General features: G+C 30.9%; 3 protein-coding genes, 1 long non-coding RNA gene and 1 pseudogene across 5 annotated transcripts; 2 read left to right on the forward strand and 3 right to left on the reverse strand.

The window, feature by feature from the left end:
* Positions 1 to 502: 502 nt before the first annotated feature.
* Positions 503 to 1,754, reverse strand: LOC149891051 (uncharacterized; annotated as a pseudogene). The gene is made up of 2 exons (XR_016451154.1): positions 911 to 1,754; positions 503 to 708 (listed from the first exon to the last, which is right to left on the reverse strand). The product of XR_016451154.1 is annotated as an uncharacterized LOC149891051 (transcript).
* On the forward strand, positions 1,407 to 13,826 carry LOC149891052 (uncharacterized). The gene is made up of 2 exons (XR_016451155.1): positions 1,407 to 1,543; positions 12,362 to 13,826. It is a non-coding gene; the product is annotated as an uncharacterized LOC149891052 (long non-coding RNA).
* LOC149891053 (uncharacterized) lies at positions 5,052 to 7,003 on the reverse strand. The gene is made up of 2 exons (XM_090083149.1): positions 5,320 to 7,003; positions 5,052 to 5,161 (listed from the first exon to the last, which is right to left on the reverse strand). The coding sequence occupies exons 1-2, from the start codon at positions 5,825 to 5,827 to the stop codon at positions 5,052 to 5,054; spliced, it is 618 nt and encodes a 205-aa protein (XP_089939275.1). The 5' UTR covers positions 5,828 to 7,003.
* On the reverse strand, positions 9,021 to 13,195 carry LOC145180740 (trypsin-like). The gene is made up of 9 exons (XM_090083142.1): positions 13,063 to 13,195; positions 12,861 to 12,965; positions 11,622 to 11,651; positions 11,430 to 11,534; positions 11,203 to 11,229; positions 10,386 to 10,424; positions 10,108 to 10,306; positions 9,585 to 9,796; positions 9,021 to 9,463 (listed from the first exon to the last, which is right to left on the reverse strand). Exons 1-9 carry the CDS (start codon positions 13,121 to 13,123, stop codon positions 9,123 to 9,125), a joined length of 1,119 nt encoding a protein of 372 aa, XP_089939268.1. The 5' UTR covers positions 13,124 to 13,195; the 3' UTR covers positions 9,021 to 9,122.
* A 5,061-nt stretch (positions 13,827 to 18,887) lies between the features above and the next one.
* Positions 18,888 to 21,515, forward strand: LOC149891054 (trypsin-like). The gene is made up of 7 exons (XM_090083145.1): positions 18,888 to 19,032; positions 19,142 to 19,249; positions 19,332 to 19,370; positions 19,625 to 19,654; positions 19,843 to 20,041; positions 20,338 to 20,549; positions 21,118 to 21,515. Exons 1-7 carry the CDS (start codon positions 18,978 to 18,980, stop codon positions 21,453 to 21,455), a joined length of 981 nt encoding a protein of 326 aa, XP_089939271.1. The 5' UTR covers positions 18,888 to 18,977; the 3' UTR covers positions 21,456 to 21,515.
* Positions 21,516 to 23,901: the final 2,386 nt, after the last annotated feature.

The following is a 23,901-nucleotide window of genomic DNA, read 5'->3' on the forward strand; positions in this document are numbered from 1 at the left end:
CACATTACTAAGTTCTGTAGCTATATTGTTGGCAAATAAGATGCATTTCATTAATGGCAACAATAACACAGCCAAAATTAATTGCTAAAACTGATAAGCGGTTAACTATAAACAAGAGTCTATTTAAAAAAAGAAGCAATTGCAAGTTGTAAACTAACAAGTTTTTAAAAAATGTACCAATACTATCACATAGCATACAAATGATGCAAATTGCAATACTGCATCACTACAAGTCATTACTGATTGAAAATATTCCAAGAAATACACATGAATGCTTACAGGTAATAGCAATTAGTTAACTAAATTTTCAAAGAGCATATCTGAATTAAATAAATAAGAGTATTTGAAATCAGATCCTGTGTGCTATAAGGCAAAATATATTTACAGGCTGGAAAAACCAGTATAATGCATACAGTGCTTGAAAAACAGATCACATTGTGTACTATTTTCAATAAATCATAACTTAGACCATGGCAAACCGTTTGTAAGCTCTTAACTGATGTTAGATCAATAAAAATTGTTTAATGTTTAACATTTGTAACTGCATCATCAGGAACTTGTATTACATTATTGAATTCTGTTGCATTCTTCCTTTCGGTTTTCGGCTCCCTTCCCCACGATTCCGTGAATTTCCAAACTACGTAAAAAGTTACTTCTCAAGCATCTCCTTGGTTGTGTCCTTAGTGACAAAATTTTTTTTAGCAGCACCTAAATACATATAAAACAACTATGTTGATGCTGCACTAGACATGTTAAAATGATGCCGCAGTATACATGTTAAAATAATATCATTATTACAGCATTTAGCAAGTATTACTTTTCTGGGCTAAATGTTGTGATCTAAATAAATAACTCAAAATTCATATGTTGCTGTTAAATGTGGGCATACAAATTTGAAGTGAATACTTACTAAACAAAATCTGAAAGCGTTGCAGTGCTCAAAATTTAATTTTGCTTTGTTAGCCTATCAAGTTACACTGTCGCGCTTGCTTAGATGTCATTAAATAGGCCATGTTTTGCTTAATAAATTGTGTCAAGCTGCCGCCACCATTACTGACAAGAACTAGGACATTGTTACCTTCAAGTTCTACAATCGAACTAAGAATTGGCCAGACAGAAATATTTGAGCTGTTAAATAAAGGAATATCATCAATATTTATGTGAATTTTAAGCTGTGTAATATCAGATGAAATTGAAGATTTATTTAGGAGCAAAGAAAACCAGTTTTTTAATCCTATTTAAAAATATTCAGCACCAGCTACAGAAGCAGTAATAATGTTTCCATCAGTTCTAAGAAGTGTTCTAGCATCTTTAGGCAAATCTAAAATTGATTTTTGCAAATTCTAAAGTAAATTATTTATAGCACTATGAGATATGTTAAATGCAATCGTCCATTGCTTTAATTCATCTGATACACTTTCATTCACTTTCGTCACGCAACTGTTGCCATCAATATCATCACTGTCTAAATCATCATGCAAACAAGCTTTCCATTCGATGTTATCACTAGATTCTTCTAAACTAATGATAGAGCTAGTAAAAGGTAAATTTATATTGTCATCCGACCAGCAATAATTTTTGGGAATTTTAGGAGAAGACTCGGTTAACAAAGTATTTTTGAAAATTAGACATGATTTAGAAGAATTAAACACTAAAATATTATTCAACAACTTGGATTCTTTGCATGATACTTCTTTCACAATTCTTGCTATTTTAGGAGCAATTTTTCTACGTTTTTTTCTGTCTGAACTCATAGTAAGGTTACTTATATCTTTGTAATTTTACAAAATGTTTTTCTGTTATTTATCAAAATTAATTAGTTAACAAACAATAAATAGATAATAATATAATAACAAATAATATAAAAAAAGTATATGGGTAATTGCTTTCGCGCGTAGTGTAATTACAACTTAATGTTTCAATCCATTTGCAAAAATCAACATAGAATTATATATAAATAGTTATTGCAAACATAACGAAAACATAATGAAACTGTAATACCTAAAATACTGTTAGTAAAAAAATTATCCTCAAAAAGATTTTACTATAATCAAAGAGTAAAAAAATTTCTCTTATCCGACAATCGTAATTTAAAAACGGATAACTTTAGCGAAATATTTGAAAAATATATGGAAAAAAATATATACCACTATTTAAAAAAGAAAGAACTTTAAAGCGTAAAAGAAATATAATATTAACAAAGTATCGCAAAAACTTTCACACAACAAAACGGCAATTTCAAACTTCACTCATAAAAGGAGGTAAATTCTAACACAGCCGATATGTATCGTTAACGACCGGGAAAACCGTACGGTTCCCGTCTGACTCCCGGTGCCATAACCAAGATGATAACCATACCAGAGCCCCGATTAAATACCGTACGGGACCCGTCTGTATAGGCTTGCTGGGAACAGCTTCCTTGTTTTGTCATAACAAATACGACATTTTTCTGGGTTTTTGTAATAAAATTAATATTTGTACTGAAACTTGTTGTTTTTCAATAGACTGTAGACTTAAGCAGTTGAAATGTAGCACTTCAAAGCTAGGAACAAAAACCGTATTACAAAGTGTTATCACTGGCTACAACTATTTTCGTGCCATCCAAATGGAAAGTTACACAATCGTAATAAGGTGTAAAATATGCCATATTGCAAAAAAATTCGGGAGAATCCTCATTCAACGAAATTTCCTGGAAATATTGGATAGCAGAAAGCACGCTTCGTTTTTGTCTTATTAAAATAAAAAGCAGCATAGTTTTCATATACCCGGGAAGAAAAGCGTCAGAGTTTGAGGAAAGTTGGATTAAATTCATTTGTGCTGCTGGCAATCACAAAGCCCAACTTTAACTGAAGTTATAGCAATGGTTGCATAACTTTTTTCTTGACATAGTTCTAACTGCCCGAATTTAACAATACCTCGCCTGGTCGCAAATAAACTTTTAATGAAACGAACTTTTATCGAAATCAAGCAGCACGTGAATTAAAGATAGGAAATCCGTTATGCAATTGTGGTTTTACCTCGTTTCATTTTTGTAATTTTATGTCCTCCAGCCAATTCCCTTATCAATATAAGGGAATTGGCTGGAGGACGTAAAATTCCTGCAGTATCACGGCTACTCCTGTCTAGAGAATACCCTGAGGAGCGTAATTCCAGAGTTTAAGGAAATAGTCCAAAGAACTCCATATTCCGGGTTAACATCCCTGGTGAACGTTTATAAGAGGGCGAGCTCCATATTAAATTGGTTTTCTTCCTGGTCAGTTAGTTTCATTGTATATGATGTCGATAAGACTTTATTTGGGATTGTTAAAAAATTTAAGTGAAACCTAATTTTGAACTGTGATGAAAGTCAGTTTCCTGTTGTTCTACTTAAATGCAAGGTGGTTTCAGTAAAAGGTAAATCCACATAGCATTATAGGGACTCTACACACTTGCTTGCTTGTAAAAACAAAACCCTATTACAAGGGTATTACAAGATTTTGAGTAAATGTGAAATATGTATGATATTTACTATACGAAATGTATGATATCTGTTATACTCAATTATAAAGTAGATTTTTACACTTAATAGGGAGATCACGCTCTAGTTTACAACCTTAGCTACTACACAAATAAATAACATAGGTTTGATGCTGTGTAGAAGCCTGTGAAATATTCTCCATAATTTTTAACATCGTTATTACGATTCTCCGAGACCTCCTCAGAGAGAGAACTGTTTGCCAACAGAAAACTGTTTGCTCTTTGACTATTTAGCATTAGATATCAGAGTATTCAGCGTGACTTACATTTAGGCGCTTTTTCTTTGAAATTTTCTAGCATATAAGAATTTACAAGACATTTAGAGGACATAATGAAAAATTTAAAGCCTTATATTTTTGCTATCATTTCATGCTCTTCGAACATAGTTTCCATCATTACTAGTATCTGAACCCCGACCTTTCAGTATTTTGCCTTAAAGTTGGTTGTAATCTTTATTGTTGAAGAAAATTTCTCAGGAAGTTTTGAAAATTGTTTATTTTCAGTTTTGACGAAACTTTATTTTTTGCCCTTTGCAATCGACAAAATAATACGACAAAATAATACGACAAAATAATACGACAAAAATACGACAAAAGAGACTTATTACTTACTTATGTACATACATTGGAACGCAAAAAAACACTGCGTTTTGCGTTTGCGTTCCGAAATAAAAACTCACACGCAAACTCAAACGCATTTGAAGCAATTTATTGCGTTTACTTACGTAAACGTAAACGCAATTTACGCAAATAACTGCGTTTACGCACGCATTTAATACGCAACTTACTCATATAAAATGCGTTTAAAAACGTAACTCAAACGCAACTTACACGTATAAATGCGTTTACAAACGGAACTCAAACGCAACTTACGCGAATAAATGGGTTTGCAAACTTGACACAAATGCGACTAACCTAATCCATTATAAAAAATGTGTCTTTTTAAGAAAACGCGAATCGTTAAGTAATTACTTTTTACTTTTTAATTCAAAGATATTATATAACTTTTTATTTAAACCGTTGTGTTACTATTGAAACTATTGCATTATATATTCATTTTATTTTTGTGCTTTTCAAGTTCAAAAAATATATTATCTTTATATGATAAGTTTACATTTCACTATCTGAGTCATCGTCGTCCGAAAAATCATTTAAACTTTCAAGAAGTTTTAAGTTTACTTTTAACAATGAGCGACTGATAATCAGATCAGCAGTCATGTTGCCTCGTCTCTTTTCACATACAAAACCAGAAGTACTAAAATATCTCTCTATAAAAGCTGCTGATGATGGAATATTTAGTAAGGTGACAAATAGATTTCGTAAAATTGGCATTTTAGAATTTTTGAACCAAAAATCATAAGAAGGATACACAGATACAGCAAGTCCTTTCTCTTCAATTTGCTTAAAAAAGTAAAGTTTTTCTTTTTCGATTTCAAGTAAATAGAGTTGTAAATTAGGCTGCCGAGCTTCTGGGCAATAGTTATCATCTAGCATAAATCCGCTGAGCGAATCAGTTTGCTGATCATTTGAACTCAATCATTCTTTCGCTTGTGTAAGCTCACATCCTGGTTGCGATTCTAAAGCACTTTGATAAATATTACGTGGTGTAAAGAATTTCAGAACTTCGTGTAGCTTTTCCACTGCTCCTTAATAATTTTAGGTTGCGATACAAACTTTAATATAATAAATTAATATATAAAAGTAGTTAAACTTATAAATTAGGTTTTGAAGAACTATTTTTTAAACTAAACTTTAAAACTTTTTCTTTGTCTTAATTAATTAATAAAGCCTTATAACTAAATACCTTCAACAATAAATTGACAATCAGGTCTAAAGAACCACAATTTAAGCTTTGAGATATTCAACAGTGATGCTACTTGATAAATTCCTGAGTTAAGTTCGTACTCAAACTTTAATTTAAAAGAAGAAATTAACAAGTTAGAAAATTCTTTTCCATTTCCTTGTAACTCCATTCTACTCCATTTTGAAATCATAATTGTCAATGCAGGCAAAACATCAGCAATCGATGAAAGATTTTTTTGTACAATTAAGTTGAACTGGTATGCGGGAAGAAGGATTTGTAGGTATAGTTCAATCTTATCTAATTCGATTGGGCATTGATTTTCCGGATCAAATGCATTTCTTTTGTAAGCCTTTTGAAAACTCTGTAACATTAGGAAAGCAGCTGACCAACGAATTCCATCACAGCTTGTTTGTAATTTAGCTTCATTTTTTATGTGGTATTGAACGCTATTTATAGATTGATTGATGCTTCTTGCGTACTTTGAAAGCGTCGCAAGTAAACGACACATATGTTTTTGTTTCTTAATAGCGATTCGTACAGCGATGTTTGTTTTATGAGCTGCGCAAGAAAACCGCGGTAGTTTCGATGTTCCCAATTCAATTTCAAGATCTTTAATTAGTTCAGCACTATGAAGATCGTATTCGTTATCTTCGTTAAAGTCATAAGTGATGTTTACATCCTCAGCTGTTTTGGCTAACTGAATAACATTTGTAAAAGTAAGCTTCCTTGATTCAGTTAATAGCACTTCAAGAAGTTCATCAGAGGTTTGAATTTAAATACTTAAGACTTCATCTTCACATACTTTTAGCTGCTCATTATCTGCTTCTTCAATATAAAGGGCAACCTCTTGGTTCAGCAATGGATCATTTTCAAATGCACTATCGCCTCCTTTCGTCTCTTCAACTCTATCTTCTTAAGACTTTTCAAATAATTGCTTAAATAGTCTGACAAATGAGCTCCCTTCATCACATGAAATAGCTATTAAATAAATATAACTTAAGTAATCAATAAATTCATTGTATTTGCAGTAATTAAAGCTATAAAATTTTAAAAAAATTACCATTTATTTTTGATTTATTGAAGGTAAAGGTATTTATAATCTTTTCAATCCCTAATTTAATATTTTCTGCATTGTGACGTCCCGTCATCTGTTCCATACCAATAATGATGATTTCTTTTTTAAATCACTGTTCGTTAATGTTGCACCAACTGCAATAAAGTCCAACATTTCAGGAGATGTCCATATATCACTAAATAAAGTGACAAACAGGGCATCGTCTAATTTTTTATTAATTATGTTTGATAATTTTGCCATCGTTTCTGGTATCAAGTTTTCTCTAAAACTTTTTGCACAAGGAAGTGTAACTTTGACTATTTTCCTCAAAAAGGGATTATTAAATGCATTAATCGAGCAGTTTGATGTAATAAAGAACTTGATAGCGTTCAAAGTATCGGCATCTAGCACGTTTCGCTTTTTATTTGATTTGTTTAGTGTATCGTATGAGTCAAACCACTTACCCAAAATGTCATGATGTTTTCTTTGTAAATGCTTCTTAATGTTGGATGTTCGACCAATACGAGCAGTAAACTTTTGATTACACAATATGCAGAAAAACTCAACACCATTTTGTGATTTATTTATTTGAGTATCAAATGTAGTGAAATGAAGATAAGAAGTATACTCCTAAAATATATGAAAATCATACGCTACATTGTTCTTAATAACATTTTAAATCTAAGAAAAAGTAATTTAATTACCCGTTCAGTTAAATTTACAATAAACTTCTTTTTGGGAAAAATGCTTCTTTGACCAAAATCTTGCATTTTCTTTATCAAATTACACGAGTCTTCAGATAATTTTGCCAAAAGACTATAACCCTGAAACCTTAATCTCGGGTCTTGCTGAATAGGAGGAATAGAAATATTGGAAACTGAAGTATTATTCGAAGACTCTCCCGATAATGATGTCAACGCAGCACTTGTTGTCTGTATAGTAGATTTCGTCGTTTTTGTAGGATTTACAGATCTTGTTCTTTTTGAAATTGCTTCTCCAGATTTAGATGCAGACGAACTTTGAGATAAATAAGGTTGCAATTGCAACTGTTGTGATTGCAATATATCTTCTTCATGTCGCTTTTTTGAACTAGACTTTATGATATCCTCATGATAGATTTTACTCTTGCGAGATTGATGTGTCATATTAAATTAGATACTTATGAAACGATTTAGTAAAACTTGGTTTTGTTTCCTAAACTATTTTTTTTTATACTTTTATGTATAAACTGCATACCATAAGGAAATGCCTATAGGAACTTCCTTAAGCTATAAGGAAATCCATTAGACATATCCCTTAAAACAAATTATTACGTGTTTTACATGTATTTAGGTCATTTTATAACGAATTTAAAAAATAATTATTAATCAAATTTGTTAAAAATGATATTTAATTTTTCATTATAATGGCTCCTTTTAAAATGAGTGAATTATGTTTTTAAATTGAGTGAATATAGCCAGATTTTTATAATAATTGAAATGAGCTTGCTAGTTAAAGGTATTAAGCTATACTTTTTTCTAAAAATAGTTTTGGTTAAAATAATAGTACCGTATACAAGTAGTATACCGTACTATTATTATGTTCAATTTGTGTATTATTGTGTTCAATTTGTGAGCGGAAAATGAGTTTTCCTTTGTTTTAAGCAATTTTTAAAGTGTGCTCGTGCGCTGACCAATAACATAGTGTTTTTGTGGTTAATTGCCCGTTTTAAGCAATCTTTCTTACATATAAAACGCCCTGTATATATTTAGTTTAATTATTTATGTTTTGTTTCAAAAGAAATAAACTTACCTAAAAGTTTTATGCACTAAATAATCACAGGACCTTTTGCCCCCCACATAAAAGGGCATTTTTCTTCATCCAAAACCAGCTAATTGCAAATAAACTAGTTTTATTGATTGAGTTTTAAAGTTTTTATACTTGGAATATTGTGGAATAAATTACCCACAAAGCAAATATTTCTTTATTACAATCACACAAATAATACAACTAATTTTCTGTATATTTTAGTGGAGCAAGATGTTCTTAATGTCAAGTCCCTTGCGCATTTGTGAGACCTAGGTAAATTAATAATGTTGACTTTATGGACATCTTGCCCCACCCTATCCTAAACTTGAAAAAATAAGAAAGCAAAAGAAGAGAATAAAAACAATTGTTAAAAAAAATGAAATGAAAAAATTAAACTGTAAGGTGCAACGAACGAAGGGGGAGAAGACTGAGTCAAAGTAAGTAACTTTAGTATATATCGTACATATATATGCTATATATACACGATCTTTCTTACTGTAAATTTTATGATACGGAATATATATATATATATATATATATATATATATATATATATATATATATATATATATATATATATATATATATATATATATATATATATGCGTACGTTCCGTTTGAGTTCCGTTTGTAAACGCATTTATACGCGTAAGTTGCGTTTGAGTTACGTTTTTAAACGCATTTTATATGAGTAAATTGCGTATTAAATGCGTGCGTAAACGCAGTTATTTGCGTAAATTGCGTTTACGTTTACGTAATTAAACGCAATAAATTGCTTCAAATGCGTTTGAGTTTGCGTGTGAGTTTTTATTTCGGAACGCAAACGCAAAACGCAGCTTTTTTTGCATTCCAATGTATGCTTATGTATTATCATTATGTGCACAAACAAGCTTATTATTCTTTGCTTTACTAATTCAATTTAAAATTGTTAATTTGATGCTCAAATTTATTTACTCATCGTTCAGTATATACTCATTGTTCTGTCGATCCAAGATCTAAAGTATGCCACATTAGCAAAAACTGTGTATGATTTGTCCGATCGACAATCACCAGATCCGTAACTTACAGCACCGTGAACTTCCCAACGACCTCCAATATTGCAAACAAATGGACCACCACTGTCTCCATGACAACCTGACAGTTGAGACAGTCCTCCGTCCCCTCCACAAACCATTGCTGATGTAACAGGAAGTGAGATGGTTTTTCTGTTATGAGCTTCACATGTTTTGCGGTTAACAACGTTCATTTTTCCTTGTTGAAGAATGTTTGTCATATCACCAGGATGCTTCGTCTTTCCCCACCCTAAAGATTTACAAACTTTATTGATATTTTAAGAAAATAAAGTTTAATATCAGAATAGATACTTTTAAAAAATTAAAGTTTAGTTTTGAAGAAACGATCAAAAGAAAATTGCGCTCTTTACCTGTTATATAACATGTTGTCCCAGCAGTTACTTCACTTATAGGCAAGCAAGCGGTACTTACGTGATTGTTCAGCTTAAATGGAGACTTCAATTTAACTAAAGCTATATCGTTATCTAACGTTCTTGAATTGTATGAGGAATGCTTAACAATCTTTACAGCTTCAATTTCTTCCTCTGTTCCTTCATGAAAATGTGTATTGTGCTCACCAGCTCTAAAATAAAATGATTTAAAAAGTTATGTCTAGTTTCCAAGCTTCTTCCTGAAGCTCGACACGCTTAATAAACAATTTTCGTTTCTTCTTATCAAGTTATGCCTAATTTAAAGCTAATATCTTTAATTACTCCAGTACCTTTTGAATTGTCTGGTTGAAACGCGTTTCATTCAGAAACATGACAAAATTGAAACTACTTAAACGGAGAAATGTTTTAAAGTTTTTTTCCGAAAAGTTTTTATGAAAATTTTTTTTGCAAATGAACTTTTAACGTAAAAATTTTTTAAAAGGCTAACTTTTGTTTCAATTACCTCATTGAAATGCGCCATGGGTATGATTCTATGCCATCAATACAATGGGCTGCAGTAAGAATCCAGTTTGGAGAAATAATTGTGCCTCCGCATACAGGCGTTTTATTTTCTACCATCAGTACTTGCCAAGGCCATGAACCTCTTGTAGCTGTTTTTCCTGCAATAACTCGCCCTTGCTGTATTTGTGGATTACCACATACTAAAATAAAAATCAATTATCGTTAATACTCCTGAGGTACTGTTTGTAGGTTAACGGTAAGAAAAGAATTATAAAATACCTGTTGTGTTGCTTGAAGGCGTTGATCTTGTTGTTGTAACTAATCAAGTAGTAAAAGTTGTCAGAGAAAAAAATTCACTTAACATTTTTTATATTTTTTATATTTTTTGTATTTTTTATATTTTTTATATTTTTTATATTTTTTATATTTTTTATATTTTTTACATTTTTTATATATTTTATATTTTTTATATTTTTTATATTTTTTATATTTTTTATATTTTTTATATTTTTTATATTTTTTATATTTTTTATATTTTTTATATTTTTTATATTTTTTATATTTTTTATACTTTTTATATTTTTTATATTTTTTATACTTTTTATATTTTTTATACTTTTTATATTTTTTATATTTTTTATATTTTTTATATTTTTTATACTTTTTATATTTTTTATATTTTTTATATTTTTTATAATTTTTATATTTTTTATATTTTTTATCTTTTTTATATTTTTTACATTTTTAAAATTTTTTAATTTTTTATATTTTTTATCTTTTTGATATTTTTGATATTTTTTATCTTTTTGATATTTTTTATCTTTTTGATATTTTTTATCTTTTTGATATTTTTTATGTTTTTCATTTTTTTCATACTTTTTATATTTTTGTACGACTTCACTTAGATCCCTTTAGTATTTTCTTGATATTTTTCAGCCGAGAAAAAAATGTTCTTTGTCTCAAAAGATCTTTAATGCAAAAGTTTGAGTTTATGAATAGTTGGTAGTTTAAAACACACACACACACACACACACAAATCACGACCTGATCTGAAAACCTATATTGTCTTAAAGAAAATTTTCTGATAAACTTTTACCTAATGGAGGTTGAGTTGATCCGACACCTGAGAGAGAGAGAAAATATTTTAGACTAAAATATCTAAATACAAAAAAGGTTTTTTTACTGAAACAGAAAGGGAGGGGCGGCAATAATTCAAGGTAATCCCTGTAGTAAGGCCTACAGAAGGTAGTGATTGTAGTTTTAGCTAAATATCAAATTTTTATCTATAAAAAAATAATTTACATTTAAGATAAGATCTCTTACATAAGTTGCATGTTTTGGGACACAACTGCTGCATAGTGGCTTTCACTGTGTCTGATCCACAAAGGGATTGTATTGAACGACAATCGTGATATGTGTCTTGACACACTATACGTAAGAAACAATTGGTATGAAAAATTCAAATTTACATTTATCAAGAATTTTAAAGAAAAAAATCAGCGTTAAATAAAATACCTGTCGGCTGTGACGTATTGGTTATCGAACCTTGATAAAAAACAAATATTAAAAAATACAAAAAGTACCGGAAGAAAAGGTAAAAAATATTTTCACAATTTTTCTTTAACTCAAAAAACAATTATTTTCCTTTAGGACACACTAACTATAAATTTTCTACAAAATTTGTTTTATCAATACGTTTTGGTGCTTTTATAATCAAGTAAGCCTCATGGATCAAAGTTTTGTATAAAAAGAGGACGGGAAATCAGCAAATTATTTCAAATTTAAATGTCTTTATTAATTTATAAAATTAGATGCAAAGTCACAGGAGGGCCGAGAAAATATTGTAATCGAATTCAGTTTTTTTGAGGCAGAACTTCTGTTTTGTTATTTTTTACCAAGATTATTGGAGTAACAATTTACATTAAAAAACAACAATAGGAACAATTGTTTTAACAATAGGAACAATTGTTTTAACAATAGGAACAATTTTTTGAATGACATTTGTGTTGATAAAAAGATTATAACATGATGGAATTTTGCATGTGTAAGCCAGTTTATCGTTTCATCAAATTAAGCTTCTTGGAAAAGTGCCAAGCAAGGACCCTATAATTTATATTCCTTGAATATTCTAACATGTTTTCCAATTTTATTCCATGTTTTATTATTATTTTTATTTCATGTTTAAAAGGTTATTTGTTTATTTTTGTTTTTTTTTTTTGATAAAAGAATTTATCATTGGTTTTTATATTTTTTAGTTATTGGTCTTGAGGTATTTTAATAATAGAGGTATTTGGTTTTTTCTGGCTTTTTCTAATGGTATCCAGGATAGATGAATATTACTAGTAATATCTGCCTATTAACTTATACAAATACCTATACCAACGTATATCAACATCTATACCAACGTATATCAACACCTATACCAACGTATATCAACATCTATACCAACGTATATCAACACCTATACCAACGTATATCAACACCTATACCAACGTATATCAACACCTATACCAACGTATATCAACACCTATACCAACGTATATCAACACCTATACCAACGTATATCAACACCTATACCAACGTATATCAACATCTATACCAACGTATATCAACATCTATACCAACGTATATCAACACAAAACTCAGAGGAGTAAGTTCCAGGAGTAAAAAACTTTAAAACCGAGAAAAGGAGAAAAGTTGAGCGGTCTCGCTTGAATTCTTCAAAAAAAAAAAACAAAAAAAACTTGAACTTACAAAAATTGCATGTTTTTTGACACCAACGCATCATCGTATTTTTTGCACTTTCCATTCCACACTGATGAATAAGATTGTAACAGCCATGGTAATCATCTTTACATGCTAAAAAATTACACGTCCAAGTTTTTAATTCGGTATGTTGAAAATGTTTTATTATTACAACGTGTTTTTTGTTTACACGAGCAAGTGAAAGGTTTACCTGATGCAAATGAGACTAAGAGTGAAAGAATCACGGAAAACAGTTTTACATTCATCTTCATTTCCTCATGAAAGAATTAAAATTATGTATTCTCGGTCTTATACGAAATTTCGGAATCTAATATTTGCTCATTACGCTTACATTTTACACATAAACCCAAAACAAAAACTCCTTATTTAGACAGCTGCGCATCGCTACGAACTTTTGTAGTATCATATTTTACTACATATTAAGTTAGGTATGGCAATGGTTCTGACCTGTCACACACAGTTTTTTCACTTTATTTCAAACGTTATCACTTTATTTCGAACGTTTTGTCTGCAATTGATGTTATTTTTATACTCGTAATTTAAGTTATATGCTTTCGTAAATTTTTTAAAATTTTCGAGAATTCTTCTTTTTCATACGTTATTCTTATTTGCAAGGAATCCAAATGTTAATGAAAAAGATTTTGCTTACATTTAAAGAAATTTCTCTTATACTTGAGATTTTCCAAAAAACATGGAATCAACTTTTACTATCAAAATGAATGTAGATATAGCTCTTGCATTAAATATAAACACCTTATCAACCGACAATATCAAGTTAGTAAACTTTTTGTGAAATTTCAGAAACGTACTTTAAAGAATATTAGGTCATACTGTTTCAGGAATAATTGATTTATCTGAATTCGACGAGATTTATTGTATTTTGTATGTAAAGATCGACTTGTTTTTTGAAATTTTCTCTATCTACAATAAAAATTCATCTACAATATAAAAAAAGGATCTAAAAAAATTATAATTGAAAGAAACCAAAATAAATTGATGGACTTGATTATTTTGTATTGAAACAGCAAAATAAATTGATGGACTTGATTATTTTGTATTGAAACAGCAAAACTTATCGTGAGTTATGTTTGATTGGTATGTTATGTCTCCTAGTGTACACAAATTAAAAGTGCATACTTTTAAAAGTTTCAAGAAACAGGTTTTATCCAGTTCTCTAACATCGCTAACACACCTATATAGTGTCGCTAGAGAACAGCATGGTTTCATCAACTGACATGCTGATTGATTAAAACTATTGGCGGAAGCTTGAGCTTGATCATCAGATTTGAATCCAAATGAATCTGTTTTGGGTCAGATAGCTCGAAAATGCCACTAATTTTTCTAGGGAATAAAAATAAAACTAAAATTCAAATGATGAAGGACGATTCCTGGTGTAAGGAAAAATTCACCTAAGCTCTTAGGGCTTTCCAGCAAAACTTAGCACTAGTAAAGAAAACCATCTAGTTTTTTCGAAAAAAAAAAAAATTCCCCATGACAATGGATATATGTCACCTAACTATATTTCTGTTTGGTCTATCAGGAGTCTATGAAGATTGCTAAAAAAATTCCGGATTTGAGAAAAGACGTGTTCAAACTCGTGTCTTACTAACGCGCAATTAAGTTTTTTAGTCTTTAAGTCATCATTAAAGCAGGGAAAGTTATAGTAGTAGTACTAAAAATAATGTGCAATTTAGTGATCCAAAATATCGGGCGGCCGGAAAAAGCTTCCGCCCCCCATTTAGTAGTGGCCTCAAAAACATTTTGCAGCTAACAAAATTTTGGGAGACAGCTTACAATAGCCGTTTATCAACTCTTTGTTGATGGAAAGACTCCAACAGCTACAAAAAAACTACACGTAAGATTATAAACTCAATTTTTATCTTGAAAACAAGCAGGTCTTTAACATAAAAACCGTTTGAAACTGTTTAATTTAGCTGAATTCATAATTCACTAAGATAATACATTTTTATTTACGGCTGAACTAATCTTTACCCACTTAACTTTAACTAAAGTTTTAAACAATTATAGCACCCGTTTTGTTTTATTTCGGTTTCAGTTACATTTAGTTTATTTCAAAAAAGCTGCCAACGTTGAAGGAGGAGCAAAAAAGAAGGAAAGAGTCAGCATTTACGAGCTGTGTTTACACAGATATTGTAGACGTGCGGTTTTGGAACTACCTTACTTTTATATCAAAGCACTTTTTTAATATGCTTTGAAACCTATTGTGAGGGCGGGGTTTATGTGTTTTTCTATGAGGTTTTTTTTGTTAGTTTCTCTTCTTTGAGGAAGGGGTTTTTATTATTTTTCTTTCTGTTGTGTCCCTTTAGTTCTATGAGTGTGATGGTGCGGGATAGGATGTTCCTAAAAAACCAAAGTTTAAAAATGTCAATCTCCACGGCTATTTTTTGGTGATGGGTAGCCTTTAAACCCTCAATTTCAAACTTCAGCCCAAAATGTTAACCTAACCCTTGTCCCAAGTCCCCTCAAAATATTTTTTCTTGGTTTTTTCAAAGATTTTTAATTATTTTTAATCTATTACTTTTTGTAATTAAACAAACAAGTAAACTCAGTTTTAACTTTTATTTTAGATATATGTTCAGAAAAAAAAATCAAATGCCTGATAACAAGTTTAATATGGGGATTAAAATATCATAAATATTACTCATTTTTCATATTTATTCGTATTACTCAAGATATGTTGAGTAATTATGATAATCATTCTCATTAAAAGAAACAACACTTTTTTCTAACTTATTATACATTTGAATATAAAGTAATACACAAAGCTGTTACAAATTGATTTAAATGGAAAATTGTAACTACATCAGTAAAAGTTTGTTTAAAGACTAATCAAAGCTGCCTTTTTGAAATCGGTAAAACACTTTCTGTGGTTTTCAACTACTTGTAACACACTTTGCTTGCTTTTTTCATCTTTTGTGAGGGACAATGAAATGTTTTGCATCAATTTTACACCTCTCTCAGCAAGGGTTTCAAGCAGAAGCTAAGAGTTTTATTGAATCAATGATGAAATTTTTGCATTTTTTGTCACTACAGGAAAGGTTGGTGCACCTTTTTTCAGCTCACCACATTGGTAGGATTGGAGTTTCTTAAAAATATTCTTTTTTTGATTGTCAGACAACTTTTTTGAAAACAATTGAAAAACTGCAATCTCCTCGGTTAAATACCGAAAATGATTTTTAAATATTCTTCAGGTCCTTTCTGATATATCCTTGTTAATTTCCCTATTGCTTGTCTATCTGACTGTTTCTTGTGAGGATCCTCCTTTACTTTCCCATCCCAGTGCAAAACACAAAATTCAGGAGCCACAAACGTTGATTTTATTTCATCTTCCATTGCTATTTTCTTGACGAAAACGGTGAAACGAAGTTTTTGAAAAAATCACAACCTTAATCAACTCCACTACTTTTTAGTATCGCAGCTGTGATCCCTGTTGCTTGATTAAGGGACAGATTCAAGCGGTCAGCCATTTGACAAACTTCTTTAGCTTTTAAAGGATTAGTAGGTGGTTTTACGAACAGTTCTTTCTAAGGCTTTTTAAGGGGAAGAAAATCTTCATTTGAATAATAGAGATGCTCATCTTCTCTGGAATCTTCTAAAATCACTTGTGTTGATATAACGTTTTTTTTTTGCGAACTTTACACTCGATTGTTTCCTTTTTTTTATAACTTTGCAATTTTCTTGTAAAATCTTTGTCTACACGAAGCCTAAAACGACTTTTTTTTCATTCTTTAAAGCATCTAAAAACTTTTAATCTTCTTTTTTTTGTTTAATGTTCTTTAATTTGTCACACTGAACTGCTTCTTGATGTACAGTATAAAAAAACTCTTCTAGTTGATTTAAAAACAGCTGCGATTTTTCATCATTTCTACTTGGATAAGGTTCTGTATGATTCATATAAATTTGTAATTTTCTGTTTCTATTTGTCTTTCTTTTGTGTTTTTATTCCTGTTTTCTCCAATATAGCACACGTCAGTTATCTTACTGCATATAATTGTATCACTAATAGAGTACTTGTCATGTTTCATAGGCGCTTCTTTCAAAAAGAAAAAGTATCGCATTACCTCTCGTTTAGTTGGCACTCGGTTTAAAGTTAGTTGTTCCAGACGGTTCCCCAACAACCAAATTTGGCATTTTGAACATAAACTTGACTCATACTCACAAAAGCTAACTTTAAAACTTTCACAAAATGCACCGCAATATCTCTTAGCAGCATAAACATAACCTCAATCTTTAACTAGAACAAAACAAAAAGATGACCATATAAGCATCAAAACAAAAGACAGCTAATTACTACAATTTTGATGTGCTGCAGTGCTGCCAACTTTGTACTATGTTAATATTTCAATAGTTAGGCTCTTCATATATTTAAAAATACCAATCAACGTGAAAAATGAGTAATATTTATGATATTTTAATTCCCATATTAAACTTGTTATCAGGCATATGATTTTTTTTCTGAAAATATATTTAAAATAAAAGTTAAAACTGAGTTTACTTGTTTGTTTACTTACAAAAAGTTATAGATTTAAAATAATTTAAAATCTTGGAAAAAAACCGAGAAAAAATATTTTGGGGGACTTGGGACAAAGGTTAGGTTAACATTTTGGGCTGAAGCTTGAATTTGAGGGTTTATAGGCTACCCATCATGAGAAAACAGCCGGGAAGATCGACATTTTTATACTTTGGTTTTTTCGGAACACCCTAGTACGGAAATAAAGTGTAATGTTGGCGTAAGATATAAAATGTGATACGGTGAGGTTTGGCTGTCAGTGTGTTGCGCATATAGGAGCGTGGTAGGAGCTTGATAGGAGCGTGATAGGAGCGTGGTAGGAGCGTGGTAGGAACGTGGTAGGAACGTGAGACTTTTCAATAACAATTAACTCATATAGTAATGATAGTAATTTTGCTTTACTCGAAATGCATACAAAAACGGTGATACTTACCACTGGTTTTTCTTCCTTGCTTTATTTTACTTAAATACTCTCAACTATTTCTCATAAGTATATATTTCGTTAATATTAACTTATTCAAATAACAATACATTAATACAGATAATGGCACATTTAACGCCACTCAAATAATTTTTCTTACCAACTCTGCTTCATAAGATTCTCTTGAAAATCTCCATAAATTCTTCTCATTAAGTTCTCTTCGAAATTTCCAAAAATTCTTTTTTCATAAGATTTTCTCATAAGGAGAATTTCTCAAAATCTCTTAAAACTCATTTCTAAAATCCAAAAATAAGAACTTCTTCAAAAACTCATTCATAATACATCCTCAAAAACTCTCTTTAAAAATCTCTGCAAATCTCCGTCAAAAACTCCCCAAAAACTCTCCGAAAACCCCTAAGATTTTCTTAAACGTTCCTTTTCTATCTGTCCTAAGATGTTTCTTGAATTCTCGTATATACAATGAGTTTTTTATTTCTTCAAGTTTGTTTAGAACTTTTGTTTCAAATTCTGAGTCATGGTTCTTTCGATAAGCCTTTGTCTCAGAATGACTATAGAACTTTCGAGAACTTTACTAAACTCATATCATTGTATTACTGGTCATAATTTAAACTTTAATGGTGAGACTTATTTATTTTTCATGTATTTGAACTTGGGTGTTCACCTGATGTTTTGGTTGACTCGTTCTTTTCATCGATCGAATGTGATATGTTTGAGTTGGGTAAAAACTCAAAGATAATGTTTATAATTTTCTCATTTTTCTTCCTCATACTATCATATATTTTAAAGCATTTGAACAAAGCTTTGCCTTTTAAACCATTGAAAATTAATATAGCGTCTCGTGTCATAGGAGCCTTACATGACATGTCATGGCTTTGGAAAGTAAATAGTTAGATTCTAACATCGCCAGAAGTTTGTTCTTAAAATATAAGAACAAACTTATAATATAAAAACAAAAGGTGTTCATGCTTTATTTTTATTTTTATATCAAATCTTACATTATAAGATTTGATATAAAAAAAAACAAACGAAAAACCAACAAAATACCAGGTGCACCATATGAACAAACATGAACATGAACACCGTTTGGTATAAAAAAAGCAAATGAATTATCCCAACAAAAGATTGATCGGAGATGCGAACTACGCTTGTCTTATTATTTGTGGTCGCCACAATCACAACAGCTTCGGGTATGTCTTTTATGTTTCATGACATTAAACGAATTGACAAAAGGAATAAATAACAATGTTAAAAAGTATTAACAGTAAATACTAACGTACTTTTTCTTTAACTTCTTAGCTTGTTCTGACAGATTTCCTGATTGGTGTTCTGGAAACTCTGTATTCTGCAACTTAAACGGCTGGATTGACTATATGAAAGATACTTGTAAAAAAACATGCAACCACTGTAAGTAAACCTTCGCCATGCCATTTTATGAACCTTTTAGCTGTGATTGCATTAGGTATATGTCTGTTTCCCTATTCATTAGGTGGAGCGACTGTTCAACCCCCAACTAAACCTCCAATCGGTAGGTGAACTAACATTTTTTGTTTCAAAGATTTTCCTTTTTTGAGATCCTTTGATAAATTGATTTTGAATCAAAAGGTATTCAAAACATAGTTAAATACAGTTTGCTTATACTTCGCACTTATTTTTAATCTCTAACTTTCTGGTAAGATTTAAGTCATTCAAACTCGATGTTTATCTATTTTTAGAAACTTATTGATAAAACAAATAAATGAAAACTCAGGAATGTTACAATTTAAACTTTCTGTTTTGTAGGACCAGTAACGACCAGTACAACTCCCGATGGTAAGTAGCAATATTATGTAAAGGTTTTAGCACGAATTAATTATCTAAATATCACTTAAACCGAAGTTTATGAACGCAGTTTTCTTTTTCTTTTTCTTTTTTTTTTTTTTAAGATTTAAATTATTTCTTTTTTGCAAAGTCTGGATTTTCAAGTGAGCGTCAACTTTCTCTTATTCTGTTGCGTGTAGGATGTGGGAATCCAAAACTTCAAACTGGTCGAGTAATTGGGGGAGAGACTCCAAGGAAAGGCGCATGGCCTTGGCAAACATTGCTGTTGGACGGAGGAAGAGAATTTTGCGGAGGTACTCTTATCCATAGACAATGGGTTCTTACTGCTGCTCATTGCATTCACGGTAAAGAATACAACCCTTCACAAATAACAATAAGGTAACACTTTCACTTTAGCATCAAGACTTTTATAAGCATTATAAACATTATAAATATATTTAGCATCAAGACTTTTATAAGCATTTTAAACATTGTAAGTATATTAAAACGTTATTAGCATTCGTTGTAGACGGAAAAATCAAAAACCATAAGGTTTTTTTTCCCTTTACAACGAATAGCAACGAAAAAGTACAAGCTTTAACATCGGTTTTTGAAATAAATCGAGCTTACGATAATGCATAATTTTTTATAAATAAAAACATATTTAAAAATCGATTTTTTACTCGTAACTTCAGAACAGGCGAACATATTATAACTCAGAGAGAAGGAACTGAAGAGGATATTCAAGCTGTAAGAATCTTCAAGCATGCTGGGTATAATCCACAAACTCTGGACAACGACATAGCTCTCATTAAGTTGGTTCGCGCCTCCAAGCTAAACGATCACGTCAGCACTGCGTGTTTACCTACAAGTGAAGTAGCACCAGGAACTCCGTGTTACATCACAGGTATGCAAAGCTCTACTATTTCTAACCTAAATCTATGACAAAGAATGTAGATTGTCTTATCAAAATCGTGACACTGGCCAGGGCGGAATCGAAGCTGACGGTTCATGCGGACAGCATGTTTTATGAAACCGTTTTTAAAAAAAATGCTTTGATTTTTCCACGTTGTAAATGGTACTTGGAGCAGATCATTCAATGTGGCGCATTTTATACCAGGGACTTGGTGCAGTGCGATTTTTTCTGACGCGGTTTTTCTTCGCTTTTTAAACGGTACTTTTTTTTTACACCGCATTAGTTAAAAAAAAAACAACTAATGCGGTGTAAAAAAAAAGTCAAATCATCAAGGCCCTTCTTCGCACTATTGCTAAGAGCAGCGCAAACGCTTTATTTTAGCGAAGGTCTTCAGAAAACAACTTTATAGTTTCTCTTTTTGAGTCGCGTTTGAATGAAAACTTGCTGAACGAAATGAGACCCAGCGAATCACGTTAAAGTTGTAAATTTGCCAATTATTGTAATGAGAATGCGAGTTTACATTTCTAAGTTATGTTTATACTTCACAATTGCAAAATAGGATGGGGTAAGACGAGACATCCGGGAAGCATGACACACACTCTCCAGCAAGCAAGAATGAACGTAGTTGACCGAAGTACGTGCCACGCGTTGAACAGTCGAACTATACCGACTACCATTACAAGAGCCATGGTCTGCGCAGGAGACGGCGGAAGAACCCAAATTTCTGGTTGCCATGGTGACAGTGGTGGTCCATTCGTTTGCAACAACAGCGGACGTTGGTTTGTTCACGGTGCAGTAAGCCATGGATCTGGAGATTGCAGATCGGACAAAACCTATACAGTTTTTGCCAACGTCTTTCACTTTAAATCGTGGATAGACCAGACAATGTTACAATAAAAAACATATCATTTCAAAGTAATTCTTATAAAAAGAAATAAAGTGCAGAGTTTGAAAATATTTCATGTGTTGTAAGACTCAAACGAACTCTTGCCATTTAAACAGGATATTTAGTTTACAAATACACAATTATAGCTCTAAGTAAAATAATTTATATGTTTGGCTATACTAGGCTGACTTTCTGAGTCTTTAGCTTTCCTATTGACGAACTGTCTTGTCATTCTCACGTAGGGTATGTTTAAATACTTGCCCAGTCGTTGTTTTAAAGAGTTAAGCTTTTATCAGGTGCCCATTCTAGCCTTTTGGGGCTTCTTAGAAGAATTTGATTTGATTCCACCACGCGGAATCACCTGTGCTTCGACGATTGTTGACTAAATATCACGCTATTATTGTATTTTAACATAGTTTAAGAATTAATACAAAAGAAATATTTGGTAAAAGTCAAAAACTCAAATGAAGCAAAAAACCTCTCAAAAACACATGTATTAAGCGAGCCATTTGCAAATTAAAAGTGAAATCTTCAACTACAAAATAAAACCAAAATAGAAGAGAACATCATAATGATAAAAAAAAAATGTTACAAAAAACTTTGGCTTTTTAAAAACTCAAACATCAAACAACTTATTTGCTAAAAAAGTGAAAAAAGCTAAGAAATTATTTCCTTCATAGCTTTTCCAAGACAAAAATAAAACTACTGACATGGTTAGGCGGTAATGCTTAGCCAACTTATACAGCCAGAGTGCAGGCTAAGAGACACTCAAAGATTTGGGTAAATGTTACACGTCTCATTTTTTTGATATGTATTTGAGAAGCTGAAAGACGGTGATCATAGTATGAGGAAGCTTTAAAAGACTTAACCTCTAGTTAGTATCAACTTCCTCTCTTTAAGTTTTTTACCTTTCGTTAAAGAATGGCAACTTTTTTCTCTTTATAATAATTAAACTTTGGTTTCTGGCCAACTTTCATTCACTTTTTTTAGCTTTTGAGTTGTATTTATTGGTTTCTCAAAGACCTCCACTATGCGAATTCTAGGCGACAAACTAAAATCGATTTTCCTGCCAATTATGCAGTTTCAACTTTAACCAAGTTTGTATAAAAGTCTCATGCGCTGTCCCAAAAGAAGAGAGCACCGCTATTGAAAATGTACCTAAAGCAGATTTCATAATTAAGACAACTTTGTTTAAAACTTCAAAACAACTGTGCAACAAAAGCATCGCAATCAAATTGCTGTAAATTTTCAGTGGTATTGCTGTAAATTTTCAGTGGTATTGCTGTAAATTTTCAGTGGTATTGCTGTAAATTTTCAGTGGTATTACTGTAAATTTGGTTACAAAGATCGCGGTACTGTACTTAATAAAAATTGACCAATTTAAAAAAATGGCACGTTTAAAAATTTAGGAAAGTGTGATCAATAGTGTGGTAGAACATAAAACAAGAAATTTTTTCTCATTCTTAAATTTTCATTAACTATTAAATAAGTCAACTTACATCTTGAGCCAAAAAATCTCTGAAAATAAAATTATGAAATGAAATAAATTCTCAGGTGAAAATTCATTAGTAGTTTGTTTTAAAACCTACCAAAATCATCTCGTTCATCAATTGTTTATCGAATTAAGGAAGAGGCAGCTCGGGGCTCTTGGCTTCTCTGATATTCCATAAAAAAACGGTTTTTTTTACAAAGATTATTGCCGCCATGGAATGAAATGGAAGCTTTTTCTCTTAAAATGCTATCCTATATATATTAATAGTTTTTTAATTCATGTTTTAAAAGATGTTTGTTTTTTCCTGGTAAAGGTTCCTCCCAATATTAAAAACTAAGGGTCTGGGTATCATTTCATTTCCATATCGTTATCATACCGATATGATATCGGGAAAAAAAGTGTCACCGGAATTACAATGTAATATCGTTATAAAAATTTTAACCGGCATTGTAGTTAGTTTAAATCTCGGTAAATACCGGAACTCTCATCATTCCGATGATTTTATTTTTCCGATATTACATCGGAATGATAAAGATATGGTAATGAAACGATACGCAGACCCTTACTAAAAACAATTCAATTTTGATCCACTTCGCGTACTATACCGCAAACGTAATGTTTTTAACGTAAAACGACAATTATTACAGTCATTATTACAAACCAAAATGGAAATTGCAAAAACTAAATTTATCTGAAGTGTTGAGCACTCCGCGACAAAGAAATTTCATTATAATTTTTGAAGAAATTTATGGCAAATAATTCTGTAATGAAATTGAGATGCGGAACTATGTCCCGAAACAATAAGCTCAAAAAAAAAAAAAATCAACCATTTACTTTGAAGAGAAGTTTGAAATCTCAGAAACTATTATACATTTACAAATTTATCGATTTTTGACAGAATTTTAAGTGGAGAGAATCGAATCAAATGGAAGAGATTTTGACGTTGACCTCACGCATTGTCATAT

Source organism: Hydra viridissima, unplaced genomic scaffold (genome assembly GCF_058129835.1).
Source record: "Hydra viridissima isolate aposymbiotic clone 2 unplaced genomic scaffold, HvirCarnegie_v1 scaffold_3, whole genome shotgun sequence".
NCBI classification, from domain to species: domain Eukaryota; kingdom Metazoa; phylum Cnidaria; class Hydrozoa; order Anthoathecata; family Hydridae; genus Hydra; species Hydra viridissima.